This window comes from Zea mays, chromosome 9, assembly GCF_902167145.1.
Source record: "Zea mays cultivar B73 chromosome 9, Zm-B73-REFERENCE-NAM-5.0, whole genome shotgun sequence".
NCBI lineage: Eukaryota > Viridiplantae > Streptophyta > Magnoliopsida > Poales > Poaceae > Zea > Zea mays.
The window spans coordinates 147,848,228-147,874,912 of NC_050104.1; the positions used below are offsets into that span (position 1 = coordinate 147,848,228).

The 26,685-nt window shown below is 49.7% G+C and overlaps 1 protein-coding gene across 4 annotated transcripts in view; it reads left to right on the forward strand.

Moving 5' to 3' along the window:
- The first annotated feature begins 1,377 nt into the window (after positions 1-1,377).
- LOC100217254 (uncharacterized) overlaps positions 1,378-26,685 on the forward strand; it is a 60,120-nt gene continuing 34,812 nt past the window's right edge. For 2 of the 4 annotated variants that reach the window (XR_004852417.1, XM_035962129.1), the window contains exons 1-6: positions 1,378-1,698; positions 2,618-2,736; positions 3,165-3,244; positions 3,698-3,832; positions 20,441-20,477; positions 25,851-25,927. Coding sequence is in view for 3 of the 4 variants with exons in the window: in XM_035962129.1 (XP_035818022.1) it covers positions 3,209-3,244; positions 3,698-3,832; positions 20,441-20,477; positions 25,851-25,927 (285 nt within the window). In the remaining variant the exon portion in view is untranslated. Of the gene's footprint in view, positions 1,699-2,014; positions 2,087-2,617; positions 2,737-3,164; positions 3,245-3,697; positions 3,833-20,440; positions 20,478-25,850; positions 25,928-26,685 lie in introns of those variants that run through there. The other 2 variants (NM_001362447.1, XM_035962130.1) reach the window with 2 other exon arrangements.

A 26,685-nucleotide genomic window follows, 5' to 3' on the forward strand; every position in this document is an offset into this window, starting at 1 on the left:
TGGAAGAAGGGAGGGGATCGGAGGCGGAGCCGACCGTGGAGGAGGAGGCCTGCGCAGCCGTTGCGAACGCGTCGACCGAGCTGGGAAAGGAAGACCGGACGCAACACTGCAATTTGGTTGATTTGAAGTAAAATTTCTGGTCCGTGGTGTGCGGCCACGCGTTGGCTCGCGCGCGGCCGAGAGCGCGTGAAACGCGGGGAGAGACTGAAACCGGAGCGTCTCCGGAGGAGCCGCGGCGGGTGCGGATGGGGAAGGAGGTGCGGGCGCGACAACAGGGTAGCGGCGCTTGCACGGGGAGGGAGAGAGCGCGGTGGGTGTCGGCGCGGCGAGGAAGAGGATGAGGTGGTGGCGCAGGTACGAAGAGGATGAGCGGGTGTGCTCGCATCGTGGAAGAAGGGAGGGGATCGGAGGCGGAGCCGACCGCGGAGGAGGAGGCCTGCGCAGCCGTGGCGAACGCGTCGACCGAGCTGGGAAAGGAAGACCGGACGCAACGCTGCAATTTGGTTGATTTGAAGTAAAATTTCGGGTCCGTGGTGTGCGGCCACGAGTTGGCTCGCGCGCGGCCGAGAGCGCGTGAAACGCGGGGAGAGACTGAAACCGGAACGTCTTTTAACTAAGGTAGTGTTTGGTTGAGGAGCCAAATAGAACGGAGTCGCTCTATTCCTGATTTTAGGAATGGAGCCGCTCTGTTCTGTGTTTGGTAAGCTGGAACGGAGTGACTCTGTTTTTTGTTTGGTTGCAGAGTGAACTGGAACAGAGTGGCTCTGTTTTTTGTTTGGTTGCAGAGAGAGGCGCGCGAGCTGCTGCGCACGGATGAGAGGGCGAGCTGTGCGAGCGGGCTGGGAACGGAGCGGCTCCGTCCCATTGATTTTTTGGAGTTTGATGGTTCCGGATTTGAGGAGAATATTTCCTAATTGGAGCCACTCCATTCTAGTTACTTTATAACCAAACAACAACAAATCTGGGACAGAACGGCTCCGTTCTACTTGGCTCTTCAACCAAACACTACCTAAAGGTAATAGGATACTCCTAGTACTATAGTGTATACGAGGGTATTTGGTTTCACCATACTAAAATTTAGTATCTGTCACATCAAATATTTAAATGTACAATGCCATATTAGCTAGCGGGTGGGAAAAGTGTGGCATTAGAACTCAAGACCAAGAATAGGTGGGGTCACGCAAGTAGTACATGGTTGCATGCCCATCCCCCACGGCATTCTACGTGCTTCCCACTCCGACCGCACAGAAATGTCACCCCGGGTGAGAGCCCCTGATCTGCCGCCACGTGCCTAGCATCGAGATCCTACGGACCCAGTCGCTTGACCCGGTCCGCGCGCCCGCTCTAGCTCGTGGCGCAACGAACGTGGAGAACGCCACGTGAATCGGACCGTTTCTCTGACACGTCGGGCCCGGAGGCCGCGGTCCCAGGATGCAGTGAGGCGGGTGGTTAGGCTACGTATTTCCCTGGGATCGTCGGGGCCACGGAATTTCCCGGAGAAAGTGCGGGCGTGAGGGACGAGCGGACGAGCCTCAGCGGCGAGAGAAAATAGAACGGGGAGACCGGAGCGGCGGCGGGGGAGGAGGAGACGGAAGGAGGGGATCGAGAGGGGCGCGCGCGAACAGAAGAGAGAAAGAGGAGGTGGCAGGTTTGGTTCCGCGCGCGCCGACGTGAGATTCCGGGCCCCCGTGCCAGCAGGTGAGCCGCATTGCCGCCTCCGCTCTTCGCTCGGTGCGCGTTACGCTTGCGCAGGGTGGTGTGAGGAATCCTTGGTAGGTTGGGAACTTGGGATCGAGGCGCAAATGAGGCAATGTGGTTGCCGGGCGCTCGTCTGGCTTCAGGATGCTGTGAAGGCTGCATTCGTTTTGGGTGACACCCACTTGTGCATCGGAGGACCCTTCTCCGCCGTGTTGCTGTTGAATGCGGGAGGGGGGGGGGGGGGGGGGGTGTCCCATTGCGTGTTTCATTGAGGCATTAGATCAATTGATGTAGGGTGCCAGTTCATGCAGATCGTTGCGGGTGTGGCTTTTGATCCAGGAGATTTTGTTAGCTGTCAGAAACGACAAGATTTTCAAAACAATTCTGGGTTCGTGTCATGTGCAGTGTAAACTTGTTCACTCGTCTATATTTTTGTGCAAAATTTATTGGTGATATCGTGTTCCCAACCTATTGAAGATTGTTAAGTAGAGGTTGGGTCATTTAAGAAAGGTGCTTTGATGCCGTGCAGCTTGAACTCTCTTCTCAGAAGCACAATATTTTGGCTGAATCGTAGTCAGAGGCGAGACGTAGCAAAGCTTATAAGTGGAACGCTGCTTCAAAGTTATGCGGTTTTATTTTTTTTAAGAAAGAGGGAATATACACAATTATGCAGTTACTTCTGTGTTAAGAATCATTTACAAAGTTAATGTTTTAGCACCCAAACTACTACCGAAACCAAGTTCAATTATTTGCAGGCTTCATGATGTTGGGACTCCAACTCCTATCAGCCTATCATTTCTAGTATAGTTTTTGTTCTTTAAAAAGTATATACTGTTACATTGAACAAGACCACAAGAATTTCCATAGTTTTATTAATTTCGCTCTCTTTGTGACTATGTTGTGCTATATGGTACTCCAGGTTCAAATAATGGATTAAAAACTTAAGCTGACACTTATGGCGGATGCTCAATTCAACCCAGTGAATCCGAAGCTGACCCATGAAGAACTAAAATAAGCTTTATGCTTCAGTGTCTTCTGGTAACCTCCCTATTCCTGTGAAAAATTAGATTGGAATTCAGAAGATCACATCAGAGTTGCTCTTGCTTAGCTATAATTTGTATGGTACTACAAATTCATAGGATTGGTAGGTCCGCAATTGGGCTAACTGGTAGTTCATGCACACATTTTCAGTCACTGCATGATCATGGCTTAGCCAAAGTTTTGTTTAAAAAATTCTCATCGTGAACATGAGGATTGGAGTTTTTTGCATGAGGAGGATTACTTGAAGAATTTGTAAAGCTAGATCAGATTTAAAAGAACCCATCCATATTACCAGGTTCCAACAGGAAACCACTGAAACATGATTTCCTGTTGGAACCTGGTAGTTTCTTTCTTTTCTATTATTCCTGCACAGAATAAATCTAATGAAATGATAGTTATTAACACTGTACTTATTGGTGGGACAGAAATCATCCTGAGGTATTGATAAGTCAGCAACCTAGAGCAGAAAATGTCAGCTCCGGAATTCAGGACTTCTTACCAGCAAGTAAGGAGGGGGCATATGTTTCACTTACATTCTTAATTCACCTATATTTTCCATGTCCTGATCCTGTTTGTGAATTTATGAGTAGTTTTTATTGGACTTTACCATGTAATGTTAGTGAAGTTCAGTTGATTCTGAGTCTCACTTAGATGTTACTGGATTAATGTAATGTTCCAATACCAAGCAAGTTGATAGAGCTCAGTTTGGTTGATCAATGGGTAAAGTGGCTGTTATTTTATTCATATAGTCAATTGTTCTGCTGGAATGGTACCATTGTTCTCTCTGATTTGCTCTTGAGATTGTTTTTGCTAACAGTATATACACATAATTGTTCATGTAAAAGGATGCGCTTTTCTTCTTTTTAATTAAACTGAAGTTCCAAGAGGTATTGCATCTTTGGATTGTTGCATTTTTCTGAGTATTAATTTAACCTGCTTTGTTTCATGTTCTTGACAGGTATCATCATCACAGCCCCCTGAGAATGTCGGTCAACTCAAGGTCTGCCGATGTGGGTCGGGAGACTCTAACTTTCAGATCACTAATAAATCTGATGCTGGTGAAAATTCACCGACAACTTGTCCAAGCTGTCAGGTCCGTTGGATTCTCTTGCAGTTAAAAAATGTGTTTTCACGAAGCTATGCTTGGTTGTGCATAAAAACAAAGATGCATAGGGCATTCTCCCAATGGCCTTTCAATGTTCTGTTACTAGAAGATACCTCATGCGCTCTTGATGTGGATCTAAGAAGCCATGATCGTGGAACGTCTGGATCTAGGAACAGGAACACAGAACGTGGAACATTATTTTTAGAACCATGGCACGAAGGGGGTATACCTCGTCATATTGTTTTTTCGTCCAGTGGAATTTGAACCATGACATTTTGGAACGATAATGCAGAATGATAATACTGGAAGGAGGAACGAGTTCCAGAGCATTCTGGGTTGACGCAGCTGGAACGGAACTGAAATAACAAGTTCACACTCCCTAGCCTAGGGTCAGAGCTGACATTTTAGAGACTTGGGGTGGACTCAAAGATCAGGACCTCTTCTATATAAGTATAATTTTACTTAATATACACACATTTTTTATCAGCAGAAACTAACATGATATTAAAAACACATATTTTTTTTCTTGAACGCGCAGGAGAGCTGCGAATCATTATATTAAGAAGATAAAAGTTCCAAAATGGACCGAGACAGGTACAAAACAAGGCACCTTACTGTGGCCAAAAACGAAAATATAAAAAACAGTCCAAAGCTAGCGAGCTGACAACAGAACACCTACAACCCTGGGATAGGGGCCGTTAGGAGATACAAATTGTTGGCCTCAGTCAGCACCCACAAATCCCTCTCCTCTGCTTTTTTTTCTTCGAAAAAACGCAGGAGGACTGCGTTTTAGATATATATTAAGAAGAGAGAGACAAGGGTCTAAGAGACCCAAAAAACAACAACGCACTCCCTATGGAGGCCAGTAACACTCGTACATGAAAGGATCCATAAAAACACCCACCCACACACACTCCCTACAGCACCCAATTCAGGGGGCAGCCAAGAAAGAGAGCCCTTTTGCTCCAGCAATTTCCCAGCCTCTTCTTTCCTCATCTGCATGCTCCATAATCAGAGGAAGGTTGGGAGACCCTCCATAAAAAATGACTCTATTACGATGCTTCCAAATCATCCACGATCCTAAAATGATGAGGGAGTCAAGACCTTCCCTGACCAGACCATTTGCTGTCTTTGATACCATTTCCCACTAATCCATAAAAGAAACTGCATCTGGCTGTGGGGCTAAACTATGCAGCCCGAACTTTCTGAGCAGGTTATACCAAAAAATTCTTGAGAAGACACAATTCACAAGCAAGTGGTTCAGAGTTTCCCCTTGCTGGTCACATAAAGGACATCTGATAGGGTGATTCAATCACCTTTTTGCCAAGCGATCAGCTGTCCAACATCTATTTTGGGCCACCAACCAAATGAAAAACAACATTTTGGTGGAGCCCAAGATCTCCAAACCCTTTTATAGTGCCCAAAGGTGGTAGACCCAAGGAAAAACCCAATATAAGCTGACTTTGCAGAGTATCTGCCATTAAAAAAAGCTGAAAATGTCTCTATCCTCAGTGTTAGGCTGCAGCACGAAATCTGCGAGAATATTCCAGAGGTGTAGATAATCTACAATGGCGCCAACTGTAAGAGCCCCTTTGATGTCTGCAATCCATCGTCTGTTCAATAGGGCCTGCTGCACAGTTCTTCTGTTAATAATTCTTTTTGGAATAATGTTGAATAATCTTGGAGCAATATTTGATACCCTTTTGCCATGGATCCATTTATTTGTCCAGAACATGGTGTTGGTCCCATTCCCCACCTCAGAGATCAACACCTTGGAGAAGAAGGAACGGGCTGTGCTAGGAACTTGAATGGACAGGCTAGACCAAGGGCGTCTTGGGTCATTTTTTTGCAACCAAAGCCATCCCATGCGGAGGGCCCAACAGAGCTCAGGAAGGCTAGCAATACCTAGACCTCCAAGCTGTAAAGGACGACATAATTTACCCCAAGCCACCAAGCAATGCCCCCTTTCACCTCTTTTCTACCTCGCCAGAGAAAACCTTTTCGTATTTTATCAATTGCTTCAATGGCCCAATGAGGGAAATCGATTGCCATTGCCATATAGACCGTCATGCTAGTGAGGACATGCTGCACTAGAATTCTTCTCCCTGCTCTACTCGTCAGATCGGCCTTCCAGTTTGGTAGCGGTCTGCAATTTTGTCCACAAACTGCTGAGCCTGATTCCTAGATAATTTGTGTAAAGACAAGGGAAGACCTAGATATCTGCAAGGAAAGTAGGGATGGCAACGGGTCGGGTGGGGCAAAAACCCGCCCACGACCGCACCCACGAAATGTGACCAAACCCGCCCGCGGCCACACCCGCGTGTGGAATCCCGCACCCGCACTCATCGGGTTTCGGGTCCCCGTCGGGTTTTTGCCATGTCGCCAAACATAGCAGTTGAGTGTTTGGCTAATTGGCTATGGCTTGGTCGCTTGGATCAGTTGGATGAAATAAGTTGCCATGTCGCTAGCACAGAAAAAGTTAGCCCAGTTCGGCAGTTCCTGTACACACCGAAACGCGTATTTGATTTTGAGGAACCTGGAATCAACGACAAATTGATTAGAAGTAGCATAGGTATATACACATAATCTGAACACTTGGATTAGAAGTAGCAGTACATGTAATCTAAACAAAGATGCTTGGATTAGAACCAGCAGCACATGTAATGCAATTGTCAACGCTGAGTCCTGGTGAAGTGGGCCAAGTGACTGAGTGGCGCTGGCGCGGCAAGGTCAGCAGCAGCTCCACGCCTCCACTGCTCCAGCGCGCGGCGACTCGGGCACTCAGCGAGGTCAGCACTCAGCAGAAGCTCCAGCGTCCAGCCGTCCAGAAGCAGAAGCAGCGCGGGCGCGTGGCGCGTCCAGAAGCAGCGCGAGCGCGGCTGGGCTGCTCCGCTGCTGGGATTTACGGTGGCCGGCCGTCGGTGGGACCTGGGCGCGGCTGGGCTGCTGGGATTTACGGTGGTCGGCCGCCGGTGGGACCTGGGCGCGGCTGGGCGAATGGGATTTACGGTGGCTGGTGGGCGGCGCCTGCGAGCGGCGAGCCTGCGGGCAAGACTGCAAGAAGCAAGAGAGCGGCTGGCGGCAAGCGGCTGCTGGGACCTGGGAGGGGAACCAGGGATTAGGTTTAGGTCTCGTGATCTCGTCTCGGTGGTGTACTGTCGTAGACCGTAGTGGGCTTGGGCCAGCACCCAGCAGACCAGCAGTGTTCATGTTCGGGTCACCCGTGGGTCACCCGTGGGTGAAGTGAGAAACCCGAACCCGAACCCGAAAAGGTGCGGGTCGGGTTCGGGTCACACCTGTGGGTGAAAAAATGCACCCGCGCCCGCACCCGTCGGGTCGGGTACCCGACGGGTACCCGAACCCGCGGGTTAAATTGCCATGCCTAAAGGAAAGGTTGCAATCTCACAAGGCTGCCAACTCCGGATTTCCTCAATAGTCTCCTCGGGGCATTTGATAGGGTACACATTTGTTTCCTGTGGATTATAGCAAAGGCCTGACGCATCGCCAAAAAGCTGGAGGATGTCTAGAGAAGTTGACATATCTATAGCTGTAGGGTGTAAGAACAACGCCACATCATCTGCATACATTGAGACTCTGTGAAGCCTTTTTCTTCTTGACAATTGCTGGAGTAAGCCGGCTCCCTCAGCTTTGGAATACAGAAGGCCTAGAACATCCATAGCAAGGATAAATAGCATCGGGGAGAGAGGATCTCCCTGCCTGAGTCCTCTTCTATGCGTAATCAGATTACCCGGGACACCATTGAGCAACACCTGAGTAGTGGAAGAGGCTAAAAGGCCACATACAATGTCTCGCTGGATATGTCCAAAACCCATCTGCTGCGTTACTTCAATTAGGAAGGGCCAAGAGACAGAGTCGAAAGCCTTGGTTATGTCCAACTTGAAAAACAGTCTTGGCATGTTATGTTGATGGAACAACCTTGAGGTTTGTTGCACTAACATGAAGTTATCCTGGATGAACCTTCCTTTTATAAAAGCGCTTTGACTTCGGGAAACCATCACATTCAATCTTTTTGCCAACCGATTAGCCAGAATCTTAGTAACCAGCTTTGCAAAACTGTGCACTAGGCTTATTGGGCGAAAGTCCTTAACCTGATCAGCTCCATCTGTTTTTGGAACCAATGTAATGTATGCCGTGTTGAGTTTACTGAAACGATCAAACTTCCTGCTCCAAATAGCAGCCAAAATATCATCTTTTATAGTGCTCCAACAGACCTTATAGAACCGTCCAGTGAACCCATCTGGACCAGGGGCCTTATCTGAAGGAAGCTCACCGATGGTCTCCCAAACCTCATGCTCAGAGAAAGGAGAATCAAGGTCCGATAGCGCATGTCTTGGCAGACCGAGGGCCTCAAGATCGATTGTCCTTTCTCTGATCGCATTCTGACCAATGACCAATGAGAGTGGAGTAGAAGTCATCCACCGCCGATGCTTTTTTCAGTATGGTTTATGAGTTTGCGGCGCGTCCCGGCGTGCCTACAAGGAGGTGCTGCTGGCTGCAGAATTTCTAGCTTCTGATGGCGCCGTCGGTGTGGTTGTTGGCGATGGCTGGATAAAAGTGGAAGGTCGCCGGGCTCGACGTGCAACTGCTGGAACTTCGAAGCCCCTGCCAAGGCCTGTCCCGGTCGACTTACGCGGGAAGTGCTTCAATTGCTTCTCCTCTTCCCATCGTGCTGCTGCGTGCCGGAGCTTAGTTCGCTGCTTCTCCTGCCGGCGGCCTGGTCACCGGGCGCTCTCGTGCCCTTCCCGGCGGTCGCCTCTGTCCCCCTCTCGACCTGCTCGGGTGTGGCGCCCGGTCAGTAGGGGGGCCGCTTGTCTTCCTGGACGTGCTCAGGTGTGGCGTCCGGTCTCCAGGGAGCCCTCTTCGGTGGCGACTCCTCCCGGTGCAATGGAGGCAGTCCTTTCTGGTGGGCTGAAGAAGCGCACTCGTCGAGGACAGAGGAGGAAGGTTGCTGGGGACATGCAAGTTGATAGTGCTGTTTCTGGTCAGGTGGCGTCTGATCATTCGCCTGGAGGGCCTGCTCGTATTGTGAAGTTCCTTCATCGCTCCAGGGAGGTTGAGCATGCCGAGGCTGACCTTCGTCGGGTGCTGATTGTCACTGTTCTTGGTTCGGGGAGCTCTGATTGCGCCGCGGTGGTGTTGGAGCAGCTCGCCTCAAGGGTTTCGCTTGAAGCTGACGCGCTCCACCTACGTGTTGCGTCGAACTCTTTCCTCGTCTTCTTCCCCTCGGAGGAGCTGGCTTCACGTGCCATCAATGTTGGGCAGTCGCTTTTCGTTCCCCCTGTCCGGCTGCACCTCAGGCGTTGGTCTCGTCAAGCCTTGGCCTCTGGCGGGGGCAGCCTGCCATTGCTCATGGATATCGAGTTGGAAGGGGTCCCTGCTCACCTCTGGGGGGTTGGAGCTGCTGAGCTCCTGTTGGATGGTCTTTGCATGGTTCAGGGACTTCACCCAGATTCAATAGACAGTGTGGATATGTCTGTTCTCAAGCTCAGAGCGTGGTGTTTCTCTCCGGATAGCCTGCCAGCGGTATTAGATCTACATGTTCAGGAACCTCTTGTTGTTGGGGAGGATGGAACCATTGTCCCTCGCACCTTGGTTTATCCCATTTCTGTGAGGGTGATTACTCCTGGTGATTGGCTGGGAGGGGACATGTCTGAGGTATTGCCTCCTGCTGTCGAAGATGACGATGACATGGATCAGTTTCAGCAGAGGCGGCGTCTTCTTGGGCATGATCATTCAGCTCGGCCCTCGGTGCATTCGAGGCTTGGGCCGCGAACCTCTTCTTCGTCGGCTGCTGAACCTGTCGATGACGCATTACCCTCGGTTGTGTTGGTTGATGAGTTGGCTGTGCCTGGGTCTGATGCCCTTGTTGACGCTGAATTTTTCCCATGTGCTTCGGTTGAAGAGTTGTTGGCTCCTGGGCCTGCTGAACCAGTTGATGCTACAATTCTCCCAAATGACTTGGATGGGTCTGCTGAACCATTTATTCCCGGTGCTGCGGTTGTAGAGTTGACGACGCCTGGGTCCGCTGATCCAGTTGAAGCTGTAATTCTCCGAGTGCCCTGGCTGCTGTTGATTCCAATTTGTGCTCTGCAGACATACGGGTTGCTGATGTCAATATTGCGGAATCCTCTAGTTCTTTCATCAATCTGCTTGGGAGGCCGGGACCTTCGCTGAATTGCTGGTTAAGTACCAAGTTGCGGTGTTTCAAGGTCTACTCCAGAAGGAAGAAGACACTGGTGGTTGAGGAATCAGTGATGTCACCCCAATTGCTGGAATTCAGAAACGATCTCGTTTTGCCGACGGCTCAGTTGTTGCCTACTCCTCCTCTGTTTGCTAAGCACAGAAAGTTGATGCCAAGCAATTTCAAACCACGGCGTAGCAGGAGGGTTGTGAAGTTTCCCCCTGAGTTGGGTTCTGAATCCGCTGCTAAAGTGTGCAGATTTTTGGGCTTTTGTGATGAGCAGGAAAATATTTCTTTCCAAGATGCTAGGAAGTATGCTAGTTTGTTTGATGCTGCCCTGTCCAGCGATCATATTGCTGCCCTGGCGGCTCTGTTTGGTTGGGAGGTGCCCCAAGTGGTGCAGGCCTGAGCTGGTTCTGTCCCCGTCTTGGTAGCTTGTTTTACTCTTTCCATGGAGCCTGGTTGTTTTTTGGTTTGGAATGTCAGGGGCCTCAACAGTCGTGCTAAGAGAGACTCTGTCAAGTCTGTGGTTGTAAGCCTTAAACCTGCTGTTGTTTGTCTTCAGGAAACCAAATTGGATTCTGTCTCAGATTTCAACATTCTTTCTATTCTTGGGTCCGGGTTCAGTAATTTTGTTTTTAATCCTGCCCATGGGTCCAGAGGAGGTATTTTAGTCGCTTGGTGTGATGGTTCGTTTGTCTCAGCTACCTCAGTTATCAAGAACAATTCTGTTTCAGTTCAGTTGCAAAGTGCAGATGGTCCTCTTTGGTGGTTCACTAGGGTGTATGGACCTCATCAAGACAGTTTGAAATCTGCTTTTCTCCAAGAATTAAGAGATATTAGAAATACATGTGTGGGTCCGTGGATAGTTGCTGGTGATTTTAATCAAATTTACAAGCCAGAAGACAAGAATAATTCTAATATTAACAGGTCTTCATTGGGCAATTTCAGAGGCCTTATTGGCTCCTTGGATTTGAAGGAGATTCCTTTGAATGATAGAAGATTTACTTGGTCAAATCAGAGGGCGGTTCCCACCCTTGTTAAGCTGGACCATGTTTATTGCACTACATGTTGGGAGGAGGCTTTCCCTGATTGTTTTCTTTACAGCAGTGCTTCTGAAATTTCTGACCACTGTCCTCTAATCCTTAAACTCAACGCGGATCTTAGAGGGAGGCGTAGGTTTCATTTTGAGAACTTTTGGCCTAAACTCCCGGGTTTTTTGGAGGAGGTTGCTGCTTCCTGGGATCAACCGGTTCAGTCTTCTTGCCCTCTGGAGAGGGTGTCGATGAAGCTTAAAAGATTGGCGCGAAGGTTGCAGTCCTGGGGGCATAGTGCGGTTGGAAATGTCAATTCTCAGCTGGGGCTGGCTCGCGAGGTGCTGCACAGGTTGGAGATGGCGCAGGACAGCAGGCCGTTGTCCTCAGATGAGCTATGGTTGCTGCAGAAATTGAAACAACACTGCCTTGTCCTTGCTTCTTTGGAAAGGACAGTTGCACGCTTGCGTTCCCGCTTGCACTACTTGAGAGATGGAGATGCCAACACAAATTTTTTTCACCTACAGGTTCGCTTCCGCAAGAAGAGAAATTTTATTTCCTATTTGGAGAATGAAGGGAGGACAGTCACTAGCCATGAACAAATGCAGGAGGTTCTGGATGATTTTTTCTCCAATCTTTTGGGTTCTAATATCCAGAGACCGTATTCTCTTAACCTAGCTGCTTGCCACAGAGACGCTATTGATTTGAGTTCCCTGGAGGCACCTTTCTCTGAGAAGGAGGTTCGCGACACTATTGGTGCTCTCCCATCTGATAAGGCTCCTGGTCCTGATGGGTTTACTGGAAAATTCTACAAATGTTGTTGGCATATTATTAAATCAGATTTGTTGGCAGCCATTAATTCACTCCATCAAGGAAATACTCACAAGTTGGGGATGCTGAATTCAGCTTATTTAAGTCTTCTCCCTAAGAAAGTTGATGCCTTGTCTGCAAGAGATTTTAGACCAATTAGCTTAATTCATAGTTTTGCTAAATTGGTCACCAAAATGCTTGCTAATAGATTGGGACCCTATCTGCAGGAGTTGGTGGCATCTAATCAGAGTGCCTTTGTGAGAGGCCGATCGATTCATGATAACTTTATGTTGGTGTAGCATTCAATTAAATCTCTCCACAAGAAGAGAGTCTCTAGTTTGCTCTTGAAGTTGGATATCTCCAAAGCATTTGACTTGGTCTCTTGGGCCTTCTTGATTGAAGTGCTTTCATATCTTGGGTTTGGTCCTGTGTGGCGAAATATGATCTCCAATATTCTGGCCTCTTCTTCTACGCAAGTGCTTTTGAATGGGTCTCCTGGTATTCCTATTAGGCACCGGAGAGGGCTTCGCCAGGGTGATCCTCTCTCTCCAATGTTGTTCGTATTGGTTATGGATGTTCTCAATAGTCTGTTTAATCTGGCTGAAAATAGGGGGCTGCTGCACAGCTTGGAGGGTGCTAATATCCGAAACAGACTGTCCATTTATGCTGATGACGTGGTCCTTTTTGTTCAACCTTTTGAGGAAGATTTTCAATGTGTCAAAACGATTTTGGACTGCTTTGGTTCAGCCATGGGATTGGTATCTAATTTGCAAAAAAGTTTCGTTATCCCAATCAGGTGTAATGAGCAGGCGGTACAGATGGGCTGCAATATTCTTCAGTGCACTTCTTCCTCTTTTCCTTGCACTTATTTGGGGCTGCCGATTTCAGATAAAAAGCTCAGAAAATCTGATCTCATGGTTTGGGTTGAGAAAGTTGCAGACCGACTTCCTAATTGGAAGGCTCGGTTGCTTAGTCTTGCTGGCAGGACAGCTATGGTGCGCTTTGTGCTTTCAGCCATCCCGATCTACCTTCTCATTGCCATGAAAATCCCCAAGTGGGTGATTAATTCTATAGACGAGATTCAGAGAGGTTTTATCTGGAAAGGAAGAAAGGAGGTAAATGGTGGCAATTGCCTTGTGTCGTGGGACATTGTTACAAGGCCTTTGGATCTCGGTGGGCTAGGGATTTCTATCCTGCTGTACCAGAGTTGGGCGCTGCAAGCTAAATGGTTATGGTTAGAAAAAACTGATCCTAACAAGTCGTGGTTTGGTTTGGACTTGCCTATTCAACAACTTGTCAAGAGATTCTTTACTTCTTCTATTGTTACCCTGGTTGGTAATGGGTATAATACATTATTTTGGACAGATCGGTGGTTGGATGGGTTTTGTATCCAAGATTTTGCCCCTGCTGTTGTGGCTAATGTTGGGAAACGAGCTATTTCTTCTAGAACGGTGGCCCATGCTCTTCAAAACTGGCAGTGGATCAGTGGCATTGAGACCCCTCTTAATTTGCCTGGGCTGCAACAATATCTTAACCTTTGGGATGCATTAAGGGGAGTGGTGCTTACTCAGGAGGTTGATCGACATGTGTGGATTCATTCTTCCTCTGGTCAGTTCTCTTCGAAGTCGTGTTATAGGGCCTTCTTCATGGGTTCAATTACTTTCGAACCATGGAAGAGGTTATGGAAGACTTGGGCTCCACCCAAATGCAATTTTTTTCTTTGGCTGGCAATAAGAAATAAATGTTGGACAACTGATAGACTGCAGAAAAGAGGGTTGGATTATCCTAAGGTTTGTCCTTTATGTGATCAAGATTCGGAGAATATCCAACACCTCCTTTGCACTTGCATTTTTGCGCGGCAATTTTGGTTCTACATTCTCTCTTCATTGGGACTGGCTAATCTTTCCCCTGCCTCTAATGAGTCCACTTTTGCTGACTGGTGGGAGAAGGTGTGTAAGCAAGTGCACAAATCCAAAATAAGAGGCTTTAACAGTATCATCATCTTGGGGGCTTGGTGTTTATGGCTTCATCGTAATAAGGCGGTTTTTGATGGCGTCAGGCCTTCCATTCATGGAATAAAATCAGTTTTTCTGGATGAGTTTGAGTGCTGGAGGCTTGCCGGTGCTAGACATCTTGAGGCTTTGGGTCCTGGTGCTCCAATTTTCAGATCAAGGGTTCTATTGGGGGCTTAGTGAAGAGCAGTTTTGTGGGTGTGTGGCCTGCTGGCACTTATGCTGTTGTCCTTTTGCGTGCTGCTGTTTTCATGCGCAGAAGGAAGCTGCAGTTCTGTGCGCAGGAATTGGTGGTCTTGTGTTTGGCCAGGAATTGGTGGTCTTGTGTTTGGCCTTTTGTGGCATTGTACTTTGGTCCATTTTGGACTGTTTTCTTCTCTTATTTTAATGATGCGCAGCTCTCCTGCGCGTTCACGAAAAAAAGTATGGTTTATGAGGATACGGTCTCCATCCACCAGTTTAGTAACCAGATTCTTCCTTTTGCGATGCCTTGCATGCACGTGAAAAAACTTTGAGTTAGCATCCCCTTCTTTAAGCCATGTGATCCTTGATCTCAGTCTTGCCATAGTTCGCTTAAAAGAAGCAAGCAGCAGGGTCTGTTTTTTCAGTTTATTCTTGAGCCAGACCTCAGCCGGGGAGAGGGTTCTAATATCCTGCGCCATCTCAAGCCTATGTAACAACTCCTTTGCCAAAGCCAACTGAGAACGAACATGACCCACCCGCTTCTCACTCCAGCCCTTCAAACTTTTAGCTGTCACCTTAAGTTTCTTGTCAAGGGTCAGGAAAGGAGAATTGTCAGTTTCCACCGAGTCCCATGCTGCCTCGACAGTTTCATGAAATCCTTCGATTTTGGTCCAAAAGGACTCGAAGTGAAATCTACGTTTCCCAAACATGTTATCTCTGAGACCCAAGATCAGGGGGCAGTGGTCAGAGTCCAGAGAAGCTGCACTCTGAAGGAGGACATTTGGGAACATTATTTCCCAATCCACTGAGCTGAACACTCTGTCCAGTTTAACCAGGACATGATTATCCTGTTGATTAGACCATGTGTATTTGCATCCATGTAGAGGGATTTCCTTGAGAGCTAAATCATTAATCATTCTTCTAAACCGGCCCATCATGGCCTTGATGATATTGGAGTTATTTTTGTCAGATGCCTTATATATGAGGTTGAAATCACCAGCCAATATCCAAGGACCCTCACATGCAGCTCTTACATCTCTGATTTCCTGGAGGAACATAATCTTTTCACTGTCTCCCTGTGGACCGTAGACACAATTCAACCACCAGATATGTCCTTCCTCATTGCAAAATTGGACTGAAATACAATGACTGTCAATTCTATGCTGTCCTGTATATCCAATATGCCGCTTCCAGGCTACAAGCACTCCCCCACTTGCCCCAATTGATGGGAGGAAAACATAATCAGTGAAATCTGTACCTAGCATAGAAAGGTTAGATCCTCTAGGGACAATTTACATTTTAGTTTCCTGAATACATATCACATCCACCTGGGAGGAAATCACCAATTCTTTTACCGAATCTTGTCTTACAGAAGACTTCAAACCCCTCACATTCCAGATTAAGAGTTTTGAAGGATCCATAAAAAACACATAACAACCAGACCGCCAAAGAAGAAAGACAGGGCCCTAATGAGCCTCTACCACTGCAGGGGATGACCAGCCAAACAGAGCCGCCAGAGCCTCCACATGGATTTGTGGGAGGGGATGCGTGAAAAGCTTAGCATATTCATCAAGGGCTTATGGGCTAATATCACCAGAATCATTGATGATAAGCAGGGTCTTCATGGCATTTTTGATAGATCTGCTACCCCAGTCTTGCATGCTGAATTCCACTCCTACACTAGCTACTCTCCCGCTTCGACGAGGAGCAGCCAGCCCTAAGGATGTCACTTTCCTCCGACCGGGCTTTGGAATCGGGAGAATTTCAAATGGCCTTTTACTGATTGTGTTGAAGAAGTCCATCTTACTTGCTTCATAACTCGTTAGAGAGTCTGGTGCCTGGTCACTTAGGGACATATCATCCAAAGCAAGGACCATAGGTCCAGGACTAGGTTCAGGTAGGGCCAACATGGGTGGCTCAACACCTGGTATACTAAATTAGAATCCAGAGCATCCACCATCCAAGTTGTCGAGCCCCTTTGCTTGTCATGCATCTATCATTGCCTTCCTGCGTGAGTAGACCTTTAGATTGTGTGAATCAGGAGGTGGGACGTCGCAAATTCCTGTCTCAGGCGGCTCAGAAGTAGGCTGAGGCAAGACATGCATAGGCGGGGTCCTCTCAAGCCACCCAACTTCCAGATGGGGCGAGACAGGCACCAGGGGCATCGTCTCTGGTGACCCAGGTGTATGCTGGGGCGAGACGTGTGCCAGCTGGGCCAACTCAGGCGGCCCATCCAAAAATTGGGGCAAGGACAGATGTTCTTCCGTGCAAAACAGATGGGGCGAACCCTGCGCCGCCGTTCCCAACAGCCCAGACAACAAAGGCTGGGGCGAGAACAGCCTGGGTGGGTCCAGCGGCCCATTGAATTCCCCCACGCCGTCATCAATGGCCGCCTCGTTTCCTGGTGCAGTTTCGACCGAAGGGAGTGAAGGTGCCATTTGCTGCGCGAGAGTTGATGCCCCTGTATTCAAGTTGCATGGCTCAGAAGATGGAATATCCCCATCAATATTCCCCTCGGCCTCATCAATGGTCGCTTCGGTTCCTGCCCCCACGCCGTCATCAATGGCCGCCTCGTTTCCTGGTGCAGTTCCAGCCGAAGGAAGTGAAGGTGCCATTTGCTGCGCCAGAGTTAATGCCCCTGTATTCAAGTTGCATGGCTCAGAAGACGGAAGATCCCCATCAATATTCCCCCCGACCTCATCAATTGTCGCTTCGGTTCCTGGTGCAGCTCCAGCCGACTCTGGCACTTTTTTCAATATGCATGGCGGTGTCAAAGCCCTCGCCACAGACGCATGCGCGACCCTTGCACTTCCCACAATCTGCTGCGGCCCCAGACGAAGGTGAACAGGTCTTTGTCGGTCTTGAGAGCCACTCGGACGCCGGGCCCGGGGATCCTGGGTCTCTTGATCGCCACTGCCATCTTCATTCCCAGGAAGACTGCCATCCCTGTGGGTCAGTAGGGCCCGAGGTAGCATAATGCGAGTCCATTGGGGAAACAAACATACTGATTTTGTATGTCAGACATCTCTTTCCAAGTGTATTCAGCCCAGGTTCAATAATGTGAAGATCCCTATCAGGCCACAATTTTCCTGAATCAAAACACCAAGCTCTCACGAGAAAAGACGATAACCTCTTCTTCTGCAGTGTATCCGGATGAACCTCAATAATGCAGCACGAATCCTTCAGTATAAATTCCGCAGTTGACCTGAACCAGGCATGCTCTGTGTAGATAGATGAAGTGTGTTTTTATTTGATAGGAGATGGTGTACACATATTTATAGGGACTCAACCCTAACCCTAACCCTAATGGGCCGGCAGCCCAACAGTGGTGCCGGCCCACACACTCTCTCACACACACTGTCTAACATCCCCCCGCAGTCGCAACAGGGGCACCACACACGATGAGACTGGAGTAGAGGCCGAAGGTAGGAGCCGACGGGTTGAAATCCCCCCGCAGTCGCAGCGTCGTGATGGTGCGAATGTTGCGGCTGGAGTAGAGACCGGTGTGTGCTCCAAGAAGACGATAGCCCCTAGATGCCGAGGTAGCCGAAGTCGAGGTGGTCGCGGTCGGAAGACGCCAGCAAAAGCCTGATCTTCGGGAGGGTCGACGTTTGAGCGTCAACGATCGGCAGGGCGACACAACAAAAGGGCACCGGCAGGCCGACCTTCCTGCTTCTTCGATCGACCAGGCGTCAAGGAGACTCGCCAGGGAGGCCGACGGCAGCGCACGCGTCTGCGCCGGTCAGGGTGTCCGCGCCCGCTGCAGAGTAGAAGGGGTATCGGTGGATCCGGCCGGGAAGGCCACGGCAGCGACGAATCCAGCCATGAAGACGACGATCCGGCCAAAGGGATGGCGGATCTAGCCGAGAAGGCCGCAACAACGTGGATCCGGCCGGGAAGGCCGCGGCAGCGACGGAACCAACGATGGCGGCGATGAAGGGGGAGGGCGACGGGGCGGGTCCAGCCGAGCAGGGGCCTGCGCCGGACCTGACAAGGGGTCCTGCGCAGCACCAGCGACAGGAGAAGCTCGAAGTGGGAGGCGCTGCTGAGGCGTTAGCATGGACAGCACGTGCGAGGACACAACGAAGAGGAGGGTGCACGTGCGGGGTACTCAGCGAAGAGGAGGACGCCGACCAAGGGAGGCCGGGCAGTCACGCCCGCGCCGAGCTGCGAGGGGCCGCGCGGTCGGTGTTGGGCGGCTGCGGCTCGGCCTGGTCAGGGCGCGCGCGTCCAGGCTGGTGCAGGGCGCCGGTCGATGCAGCGGCAGAGGCCGCGGGCGTGCGCGCTGCCGTGGACGTCGGGCGCGCGGGGAGCTCGGTTGCGCGCGGGCGCTGGGCGCGGCTCCTGGGCGCGGCATCGCGCGGTGTGCGCGCGGGGCGGCTCGGCGGGCAGCGGCTCGGTCGCTTGCAGGGCGCGCGGCCTGGGCGGCGCAGGGGGTTCGGGTGTAGGAGAGTTGGGGAGGGGCGCTCGGTGGAGAGAGGAGCAGTCAGAGGTGGAAGAAGGGCGCCGAGCACAGGGAGCTTTGGACGCCATGGAACAGGGAGGGCGCGGCTGGAGGAGCTTCGGCGGCCCTAGACAAATGGAGCCCGCGCCATGGCTGGAGAGCGCCTGCTCCAGGGGAGCTCGGCCATGGAGGCCGCTGGGAGATGGGAGCCGCTGCTCGCCTGCAGGGGACGCGCCCATGGGGAGGAGGATTAGGGTTTTTCTCCCTTCCCACTGCAGCAGCCGCCAGGAGCAGCCGCCTCCCACCTGAGCCGCCGCCGCCCCCGGGAGGCTCCTCCCTCCCGGGGCGGCCCCTTCCATTGGCGCGGCTGTGCACGGGCGCGGCCCCTCGCAGCTCGGCGCAGGCGTGGCTGCCCAGCCTCGGCGCGGCAGCCCCCAGCTCCGACGGCGCGCGGCGCGGGTGCGCGTGGAAGCGGACGACCCTCTTCTCCCTGGATCCGCGCCGCCGGTGGCGGATCCGCCAGCACCTCCCATGGCCGCCGTGCTCCTACACCGAGCACCACAACAGCAGCCATGTAGAAAGATGAAGTGTGTTTTTATTTGATAGGAGATGGTGTACACATATTTATAGGGACTCAACCCTAACCCTAACCCTAATGGGCCGGCAGCCCAACAGTGGTGCCGGCCCACACACTCTCACACACACTGTCTAACACTCTGGAATCCCATGCATTTCAATATCCACAATATTAGATATGATTGTTGATGAAGCATGTGCAAATCTTGACTAACGTTTGAACAACAAACTGAAAAGAGGCCCTCTGAGAATATTTCCACCATTGAACACTTTAGATGCAGATTCTTCATCAGGTAATAACAGGAGGAAGTCCTCTGGCCTGGTGTGATGAATTGACATGGCTTGAACGTTGACGTCAAAACTATGAGCGACTTCCTCCAGCACCTTAGCGCTCATCACCTCAGGTCGGGTCCCAACAATTGTGACAAGCAGGGCACGTCGAAGTAATACATCTTCCCTCGCCATCTCAGGGGTGAATTCCATAACGCAAGAAGGTCTTAGTGCCAGTATGGAGTCTGACGAGCTGATCAACTTCTGGGACTGAGTGGCGACATCCTCATCTGAAGGAACCGGAGAAACTTGTCTTGCGCCATGGCCAGTCTCCATAAGACCTTTTCCTTTCTTGGATCTCCTTTTTCTCTTGTTGCAAGTGCTTCTCTGAGCGACTACCTCATTTGCCATCAAGGGCAGATTCCCTTTCTTCATATCTTCCCTTGGTGAGTTGATCCGCGCCCACACCTTCTTGCTCTGGAGGCCTGAGCCTGCTCCTGCAGCCGGCAGAGCTTCCTTGAACAAGAACAGACGTTGCCACACCGGGACCCGCACACTCTTCTTTCCCAGACGCTGCCAAACGGTCGTCTTCTCCTTCTCTTCTTCTTTACTAAAGGTGGAGCATCTGACGGCCCAGCCTGAGACATTTGAAGCACCGAGTAGGGCGGCAGCAGGTTGCGGCGAGGTGAGAAGAGGAGAAACAGTTAAAACATTTTCCCCGGAGGTCAACTAGGGACCTTCGACGAGGAAACATGACCTTCAACGAGGAATGGCGGAACACAGAACGCCACACCATTCCGCGTTGATGGCTTCACCCCCCACTAAGTATCCACATCATCTCCTACTGATGGCTTGCATGTTGAGATAGACTTGTAGTAGGGATTAGCTTGATAAGATTATATATATATATACATACAACTGATACACTTTAGAGCTATGCATCAGTTACTTCAGTTTTACTGTTCCTAAGTCTCAGTTGCACTTCAACCAGCATTAGTCATACCGTATAAAACTGCAACTGCATAAATACTATTAATTCTGAATCCACATATTCTTTTACTGCAGGTTCTTAAGAGTGGAAATTTATTGCTCTCATCTAAAGGTAATTATTTCCTGCTGATACTACACATAAATTCTTTTTTCACATTGGTACATTAACTTGTGGTAACCGGTAACATTTTCATATGTATATGACATATGATGATTATGCTTCATGGTCTAAAATTAGACCAACATAACCTTCTAGCTTCTAAATTTACTAATGGTCAAGCTTTCAAGTACAGAAGACAGAAACATATATCTTGAGAAGTCATAGCAGCAATCTCAGTATCTTATGTGTATCAGAATATTCATCATGCAAAGTTTGGAACCATGGCAAATCGCATTGCAATGTGTATTGTTATATTGCCATGATTTTTCGATGATAGGATATCATCCACTAGAGTGGGTTGTAGATAAAAGGTAGATAACACGAATAAAATTAAGAGCTGGTCTTTGAACTTGGCAAGGGGTGTTATCTAGGTCTCTGTACTCTCAAAATGTTTTTGGCTCCCTAAACTTGGTTTCGGATCTCATCTGAGTCCAAATGTGGCTCAACCCATTCCATGTTTTTTCCTCCCGTTTCCTCCCTCTATATCTTCAAGCATGGCTATCACGAGTATCGCTGGCAAGGCCACTACGAGCACTATGAGCAGGGAAGCTGCGAACACTACAATTGGGGCCGCCATTGACGAAACACCGCTATAGGGGGTGAGGCAAGGACGACCGTGGGCGCCGCAGTGGATCCATCATGGACGTTGTGGTTAGGTTGACCATGCGGGTGTAGCACTGCAAGCGAGCTTGGACTTGGACCATGGGTGCCACATCTAACCGAGCCAGGCCTTCGGCTGGTTGGTGGTTCACGAACCAAGAATGGGTCCACGCCGCCATCGAGCGAGGCCTCGATGCAGACGAGGGCCCACATATCAGGTCAGGGCTGGATGTGGAGTTAGCTGCGTCGGCGGTGTTGAGCAGAGGGAGGGAGAGATGGCGGATTCGATGGGTGGGAGAGAAGAGGGCGAGCGAAAAGGAGAGAAGAGAAAAATTAAAATAGAAAAATTAACAAAGGTCTTGGCGTCCAGCAGTTAACCAATCTCAAGGTCTCGGAGAGGGCCTTTGTTATGTCATTGAGGGCAGATGGTGGCATTCTCCAAGATCATTTAGCAGTTGACCGACCTCAAGGTGCACCATTTGTCCTCTCGCCACGGGCCACCGTGGAGAGCCACTAGGCGTCCTCATCGGCAGGCGCCATACCCTAGGGCTTTCCCTACGGGACGACGAGGTACGGTACAATGATGTTCCCGTCCTTCACCTACAATGGCAAGGAGGATCCCCTGAACTGGCTCAACTATTGAGAGCTGTTCCTCCATGGGCAACATTCACTTGTCGGGGCACCTGTTCCGCCCCCAAGGCACTTCTTGTGTTGCCCCCTGGCGCTCCGGACCCTAGGGCATCTGTTTTGGCCCTTGGGGACTGGGGCACTTCGTGTGTCGGTCTAGGCGCCTCGGTCCTTGGGGCACTTCTTGTGTCGGCCCTCGGCGTCTCGGGCTCCGGGGCATCTGGTTTGGCCTCTAGGGCATATGTTCTGACCCTAGGGCACTTCGTGCGTCGGTTGTTAGGGCACTTCTTGCACCGATCCCTACAACATTTGCCCCCGTCGTCGCGGCTAACTCCTCTTCTGCCCCACGAGGCAACTCTTCCACCCTCTAGGACACCTCGTCATTGGGGACTTCCCGATGTGGGATGTGGACTTCTCGATGTGGCATGGGCCAGCAACTCTTCCACCCTCTAGGACACCTCGAGGGCATATTCACTGTTTGTTGTGACCACTCCTAGATCTCGACACCTGCCAGACTACGCCATGGCATTCAAGTGGTTGTACACATGTCACTCCGTCGTCATGGGAACATCGACATCTGCCGCCATGACCACCAGCACAGCTTGAGGACGAGCTGTCTTGAAGGAGTGGAGTAGTGTTATGGCAAGTGGAGCTGTTAGGATAAGTAAAGAATAAGTTAGATTGATTTGATTAGTTAGGATAAGGAAAAAACTAAGTTAGATTGATTTTTAGGATATTTTCTTAGGATCTAAGTAAGCTTCTCTATACAAGGAAAGGAGATGTATCAATCTAAGGAAGCAAGAAGTAAAAGGGAAACCCCTTCCCTCTTGCTCGGTGTGGAGTAATGCTCCTTCTACCTTCCAGACCTTAATGAATGAGGTGCTCTCTAAGTTCCTTCGCAAATTTGTATTGGTCTTCTTCGATGATATTCTTGTATACAGTCTATCCTGGGAGGATCATCTACAACACCTTGCCTCAGTTTTAGCTCAACTTCGTCATCATCAGCTGTACCTTAAACAGTCCAAGTGTGCCTTTGCTCAAGATACAGTGGGTTATCTCGGCCATGTTATTTCAGCCAAGGGAGTAGAGGCAGACCCGAACAAAGTTCAAGATGTGGATCGTTAGCCTACTCCTATGTCAGTGGCAGATATCCAGAGTTTTTTGGGGTTGGCTGGGTATTACCGACGTTTTATTCATCATTATGCCTCGATTGCAGAACCCCTCACTACTCTTCTTCGCCGTCAACAGTTCCACTTGTCCGAAGCTGCTACAGCTGCCTTTTAGCGTTTGAAACAAGCTCTTCAAACGGCTCCAGTCCTCCGTCTTCCGGACTTCGCTGTTCCTTTTGTGGTGGAATGTGATGCTTCTGGCACAGGGATTGGTGCCGTGCTCCAACAGGAAGGACATCCAGTGGCTTATTATAGTCAGAAACTGGCGGATCGTCATGTGAAACTCGCAGCTTATGAGAGGGAATTAATTGGGTTATCCAAGGCCATTCGGCACTGGAGACCTTACTTATGGGGGCGCCCATTCGTGGTCCGCACAGATCATGCCAGTCTGAAATTCCTGCTGGATCAAGCTCTAGTGACTCCGCCGCAACAGCACTGGCTTAACAAACTGATGGGGTTTGACTTCTCTGTGGAATACAATCCAGGCTAGGCAAATGTGGTCGCCGATGCACTATCTCGCCTCCATGCTCCAGTGAGTACTTTTGCAGCTATTTCAGCTCCAACAGTGTTATCCCGGGAGAGGTGGGAAACCGAGTTGAGAAAGGATCCTGCCATTCAACAGCGTTGTGCACAGCTTATTGCTAGCGGTCAGGGTTCTCAGGAGGAGTCTGATTCCAGCAACTCAGTGACGACCGCTGCACACATCTGGTACACACATGGGGGTCTGGTTTTTCGCAAACACCGGTTGTTCATTCCAGCAACCTCTTCCCTTCGCTCCCAAGTGGTGGCTGCTTACCACAATGTGACCCATGAAGGAGTGCACAAAACATTGCATCGTATTAAGCAAAGCTTTTTCTGGGAAAACCTGCGGGGGTCGGTGGAGCAATACATTCAGCAGTGTGCTGTTTGCCAGCAGCATAAAGCTAGTACCTTAGCACCAGCTGGTCTTCTGCAACCATTACCAATACCGCAACACATTTGGGCAGATATATCAATGGATTTCGTAGTAGGACTTCCAAAGTCTGAAGGGAAGTCAGCTCTGTTGGTCGTGGTGGATCGCTTATCCAAATATGGTCATTTTATTGCTATCAAGAGGCTTGCTACAGCATCTGTAGTTGCGGATATTTTCTTTGACCAAGTGGTGAGGCTCCATGGGGTGTCCGAGTCTATTGTTTCCGATCGAGATCCAGTGTTCACTAGCGCCTTCTGGCAAAATCTTTTTAAGCGTTGTGGCACACAACTCCTCACCTCTTCCTCATATCACCCTCAGACGGACGGCCAGACGGAGGTGGTGAATCGTACTATTGAGATGTATCTTCGCTGTTTAGCTACTGAGCGACCATCCACTTGGGCTCAATGGTTACCTTGGGCGGAATTTTGTTATAATTCCTCGTATCATTCGGCACTTCGGATGACTCCTTTTGAATTAGTCTATGGTCGCAAACCCCCTCCATTGGTTCCTTACAGCCAGGGCACCACTCTGGTAGATGCAGTTGATAGCAGGTTGGTGGATCGTGATGCCTTACTGAATCGAGCTCGTCATCATTTGTTGACCGCCCAGAACCGGATGAAACAACGTTATGATCTTCATCACCGTGAGGTCACTTATGCGGTGGGTGATTGGGTCTGGTTGAAGCTTCAGAGCCATGACCAACTTTTAGTGAGACCGGGACACTATTACAAGCTGGCGCCCAAATTTTTTGGTCCTTATTTGGTGGTCAGCAAGGTGGGCGAGGACGCGAGGTTGCATATCGCCTAGCTCTCCCAACCACGGCCAAAATTCATGATTTTTTCATGTCTCCATGTTGAAACCCTTTAAAGGCACTCCTCCAATCGTGGCTCCAGATCTACCTGCTGATGTTTCCTATCCTTCTTCAGAATCTGCACAGCCAGTTCCTTACAGCATATTGGCTCAGCGATTCATTCAAGGCCATCGCCAGTTCTTGATCCAATGGACAGGACAGGATATTGAAGAGGCTACGTGGGAAGATGCCCTGGAATTCCGGCGTGCACACCCAGATTTCAAGCTTGAGGACAAGCTTGCTGTCGAGGGGGGGAGTATTGATATGGCCCAGCCGAATAGAGTGTATTTTAGGAAACATCAGGTTATGGAAAGTAATCAGCTGTGACTTATTTGGTAGCAAGTATCCCTCATTTTTGTAATGGTAGTATTAGTTACTTTATTTTTTTTTGAACAAACGCAGGAGAGCTGCGTGTCATTATATTAAGAAGAAAAAAAGAACATAGGAGAGACAAGACTTGTCAACCCCTAATTACAAAGGCCCCTAGGCCGAGACCCCTCCGGCAATAACACAACGCACCACACACACACAAGGTAACAACCCGACCAAAAACGACTACCAGCAGGAAAACTGCTAAGCATTATACTGCTCCCTAGTTTCTATGTTTAGGGAAAAGTATTGGAATAAAAGAGGGGGAGACAACAGAGAGAAAAGGGACTTTCTTGTTCCACAAATCCAGCATCAGGCATCGCCGACGATAAATGGCCGGTGGTTCCGCCAACCATTACCATAGGTCGTCGGCGAGCCCTTCCGGTGCCGCCCCAGCCTACTCGATCTGGGCTGCGGCCGGGAACTCGTTCCTATAATCGGGAACACCCATATCAGAACATTTATATGATAGTTGTCTGCGTTGCTTACACCTATACTTAGCCCAACAGGCCAACATAGAACAACAAGAATTTTCTATATTTTAATCACATTTAGCAGGGGAGGTTATCTTTGCAGTTTAATGAGGTGGCTCGGGATATTTTTGCTTTCACCTGGTCCTTTTTAATGTGGAACCTTTTATAGAAGCTTGGTTGCTTCATTCTGTCATCTTACATTTGACCACTTCTGTTTCAATATGAAGTTTTACATATTTCTGTCTGTTCTACACTTCCCATTTTATTAAATTGGATACCTTACAGGGATTGGATGGACAGTATGGAAAAAACGGTGGTTTATTCTTACAAGGACATCATTAGTGTTCTTCAGGAGCGATCCTGTAAGATGAAATGCTATCGTTCCTTATATACAGTTCCTTTTCTTTAACTAATTATTCTAATACTATTTTGTAGAAAATGTACTTTGTGTCTCTTTGCTTCAGTTACAATGCTCTGAATAATTTAACTTGTTGTTTGGACTAGAATAATTTTTATTGTAATAAAGCACACTCTGAGGTGAAGTATATTCTGAAAGAAGACATTAGGTGATGAGATACCTTTATCTAGTGAGGTTAGACACTTTGATACCTGTACTATATGATACACAGTTCAACTAGGAGTAGGATGCCAGCTGGGGAAGCTACAAACTGTACCCCATCATATACCCAATGGGCCCTCACACACTGATCAGTGTTAGACCGTGTGTGTGTGTGGGCCAGCACCATCGCTGGGCTGTCGGCCTATTCGGGTTAGGGTTAAGTCTATATATTGTAACCCCTTCTCTATGCAATACATTGAGCACTACAATTCCCACATGGTATCAGATTAAGGTTTCCCACATAGGGTTTCCTCCCTCCCACCCCCACAGCTGCCACCCCATCTCTGCCCAGGTACAACCGCTACCGGCTTCCGCCCCGCCGCCCCGGGAGGCTCATCCTTCCCTCCCGGGGCGGCCACATCCTAGCCGCTGGCCCCCTCTCCTCTACTCCCCGCCCCCAACCTCCGCCGTCGGCCTCTGGCGGGCGTGACCCTGGCCTCCCCCGCCTTCCCTGCTCGCGGCGCGGGCGCGATCCTCCGCCCCGCCCCCTACCTCCTCCGC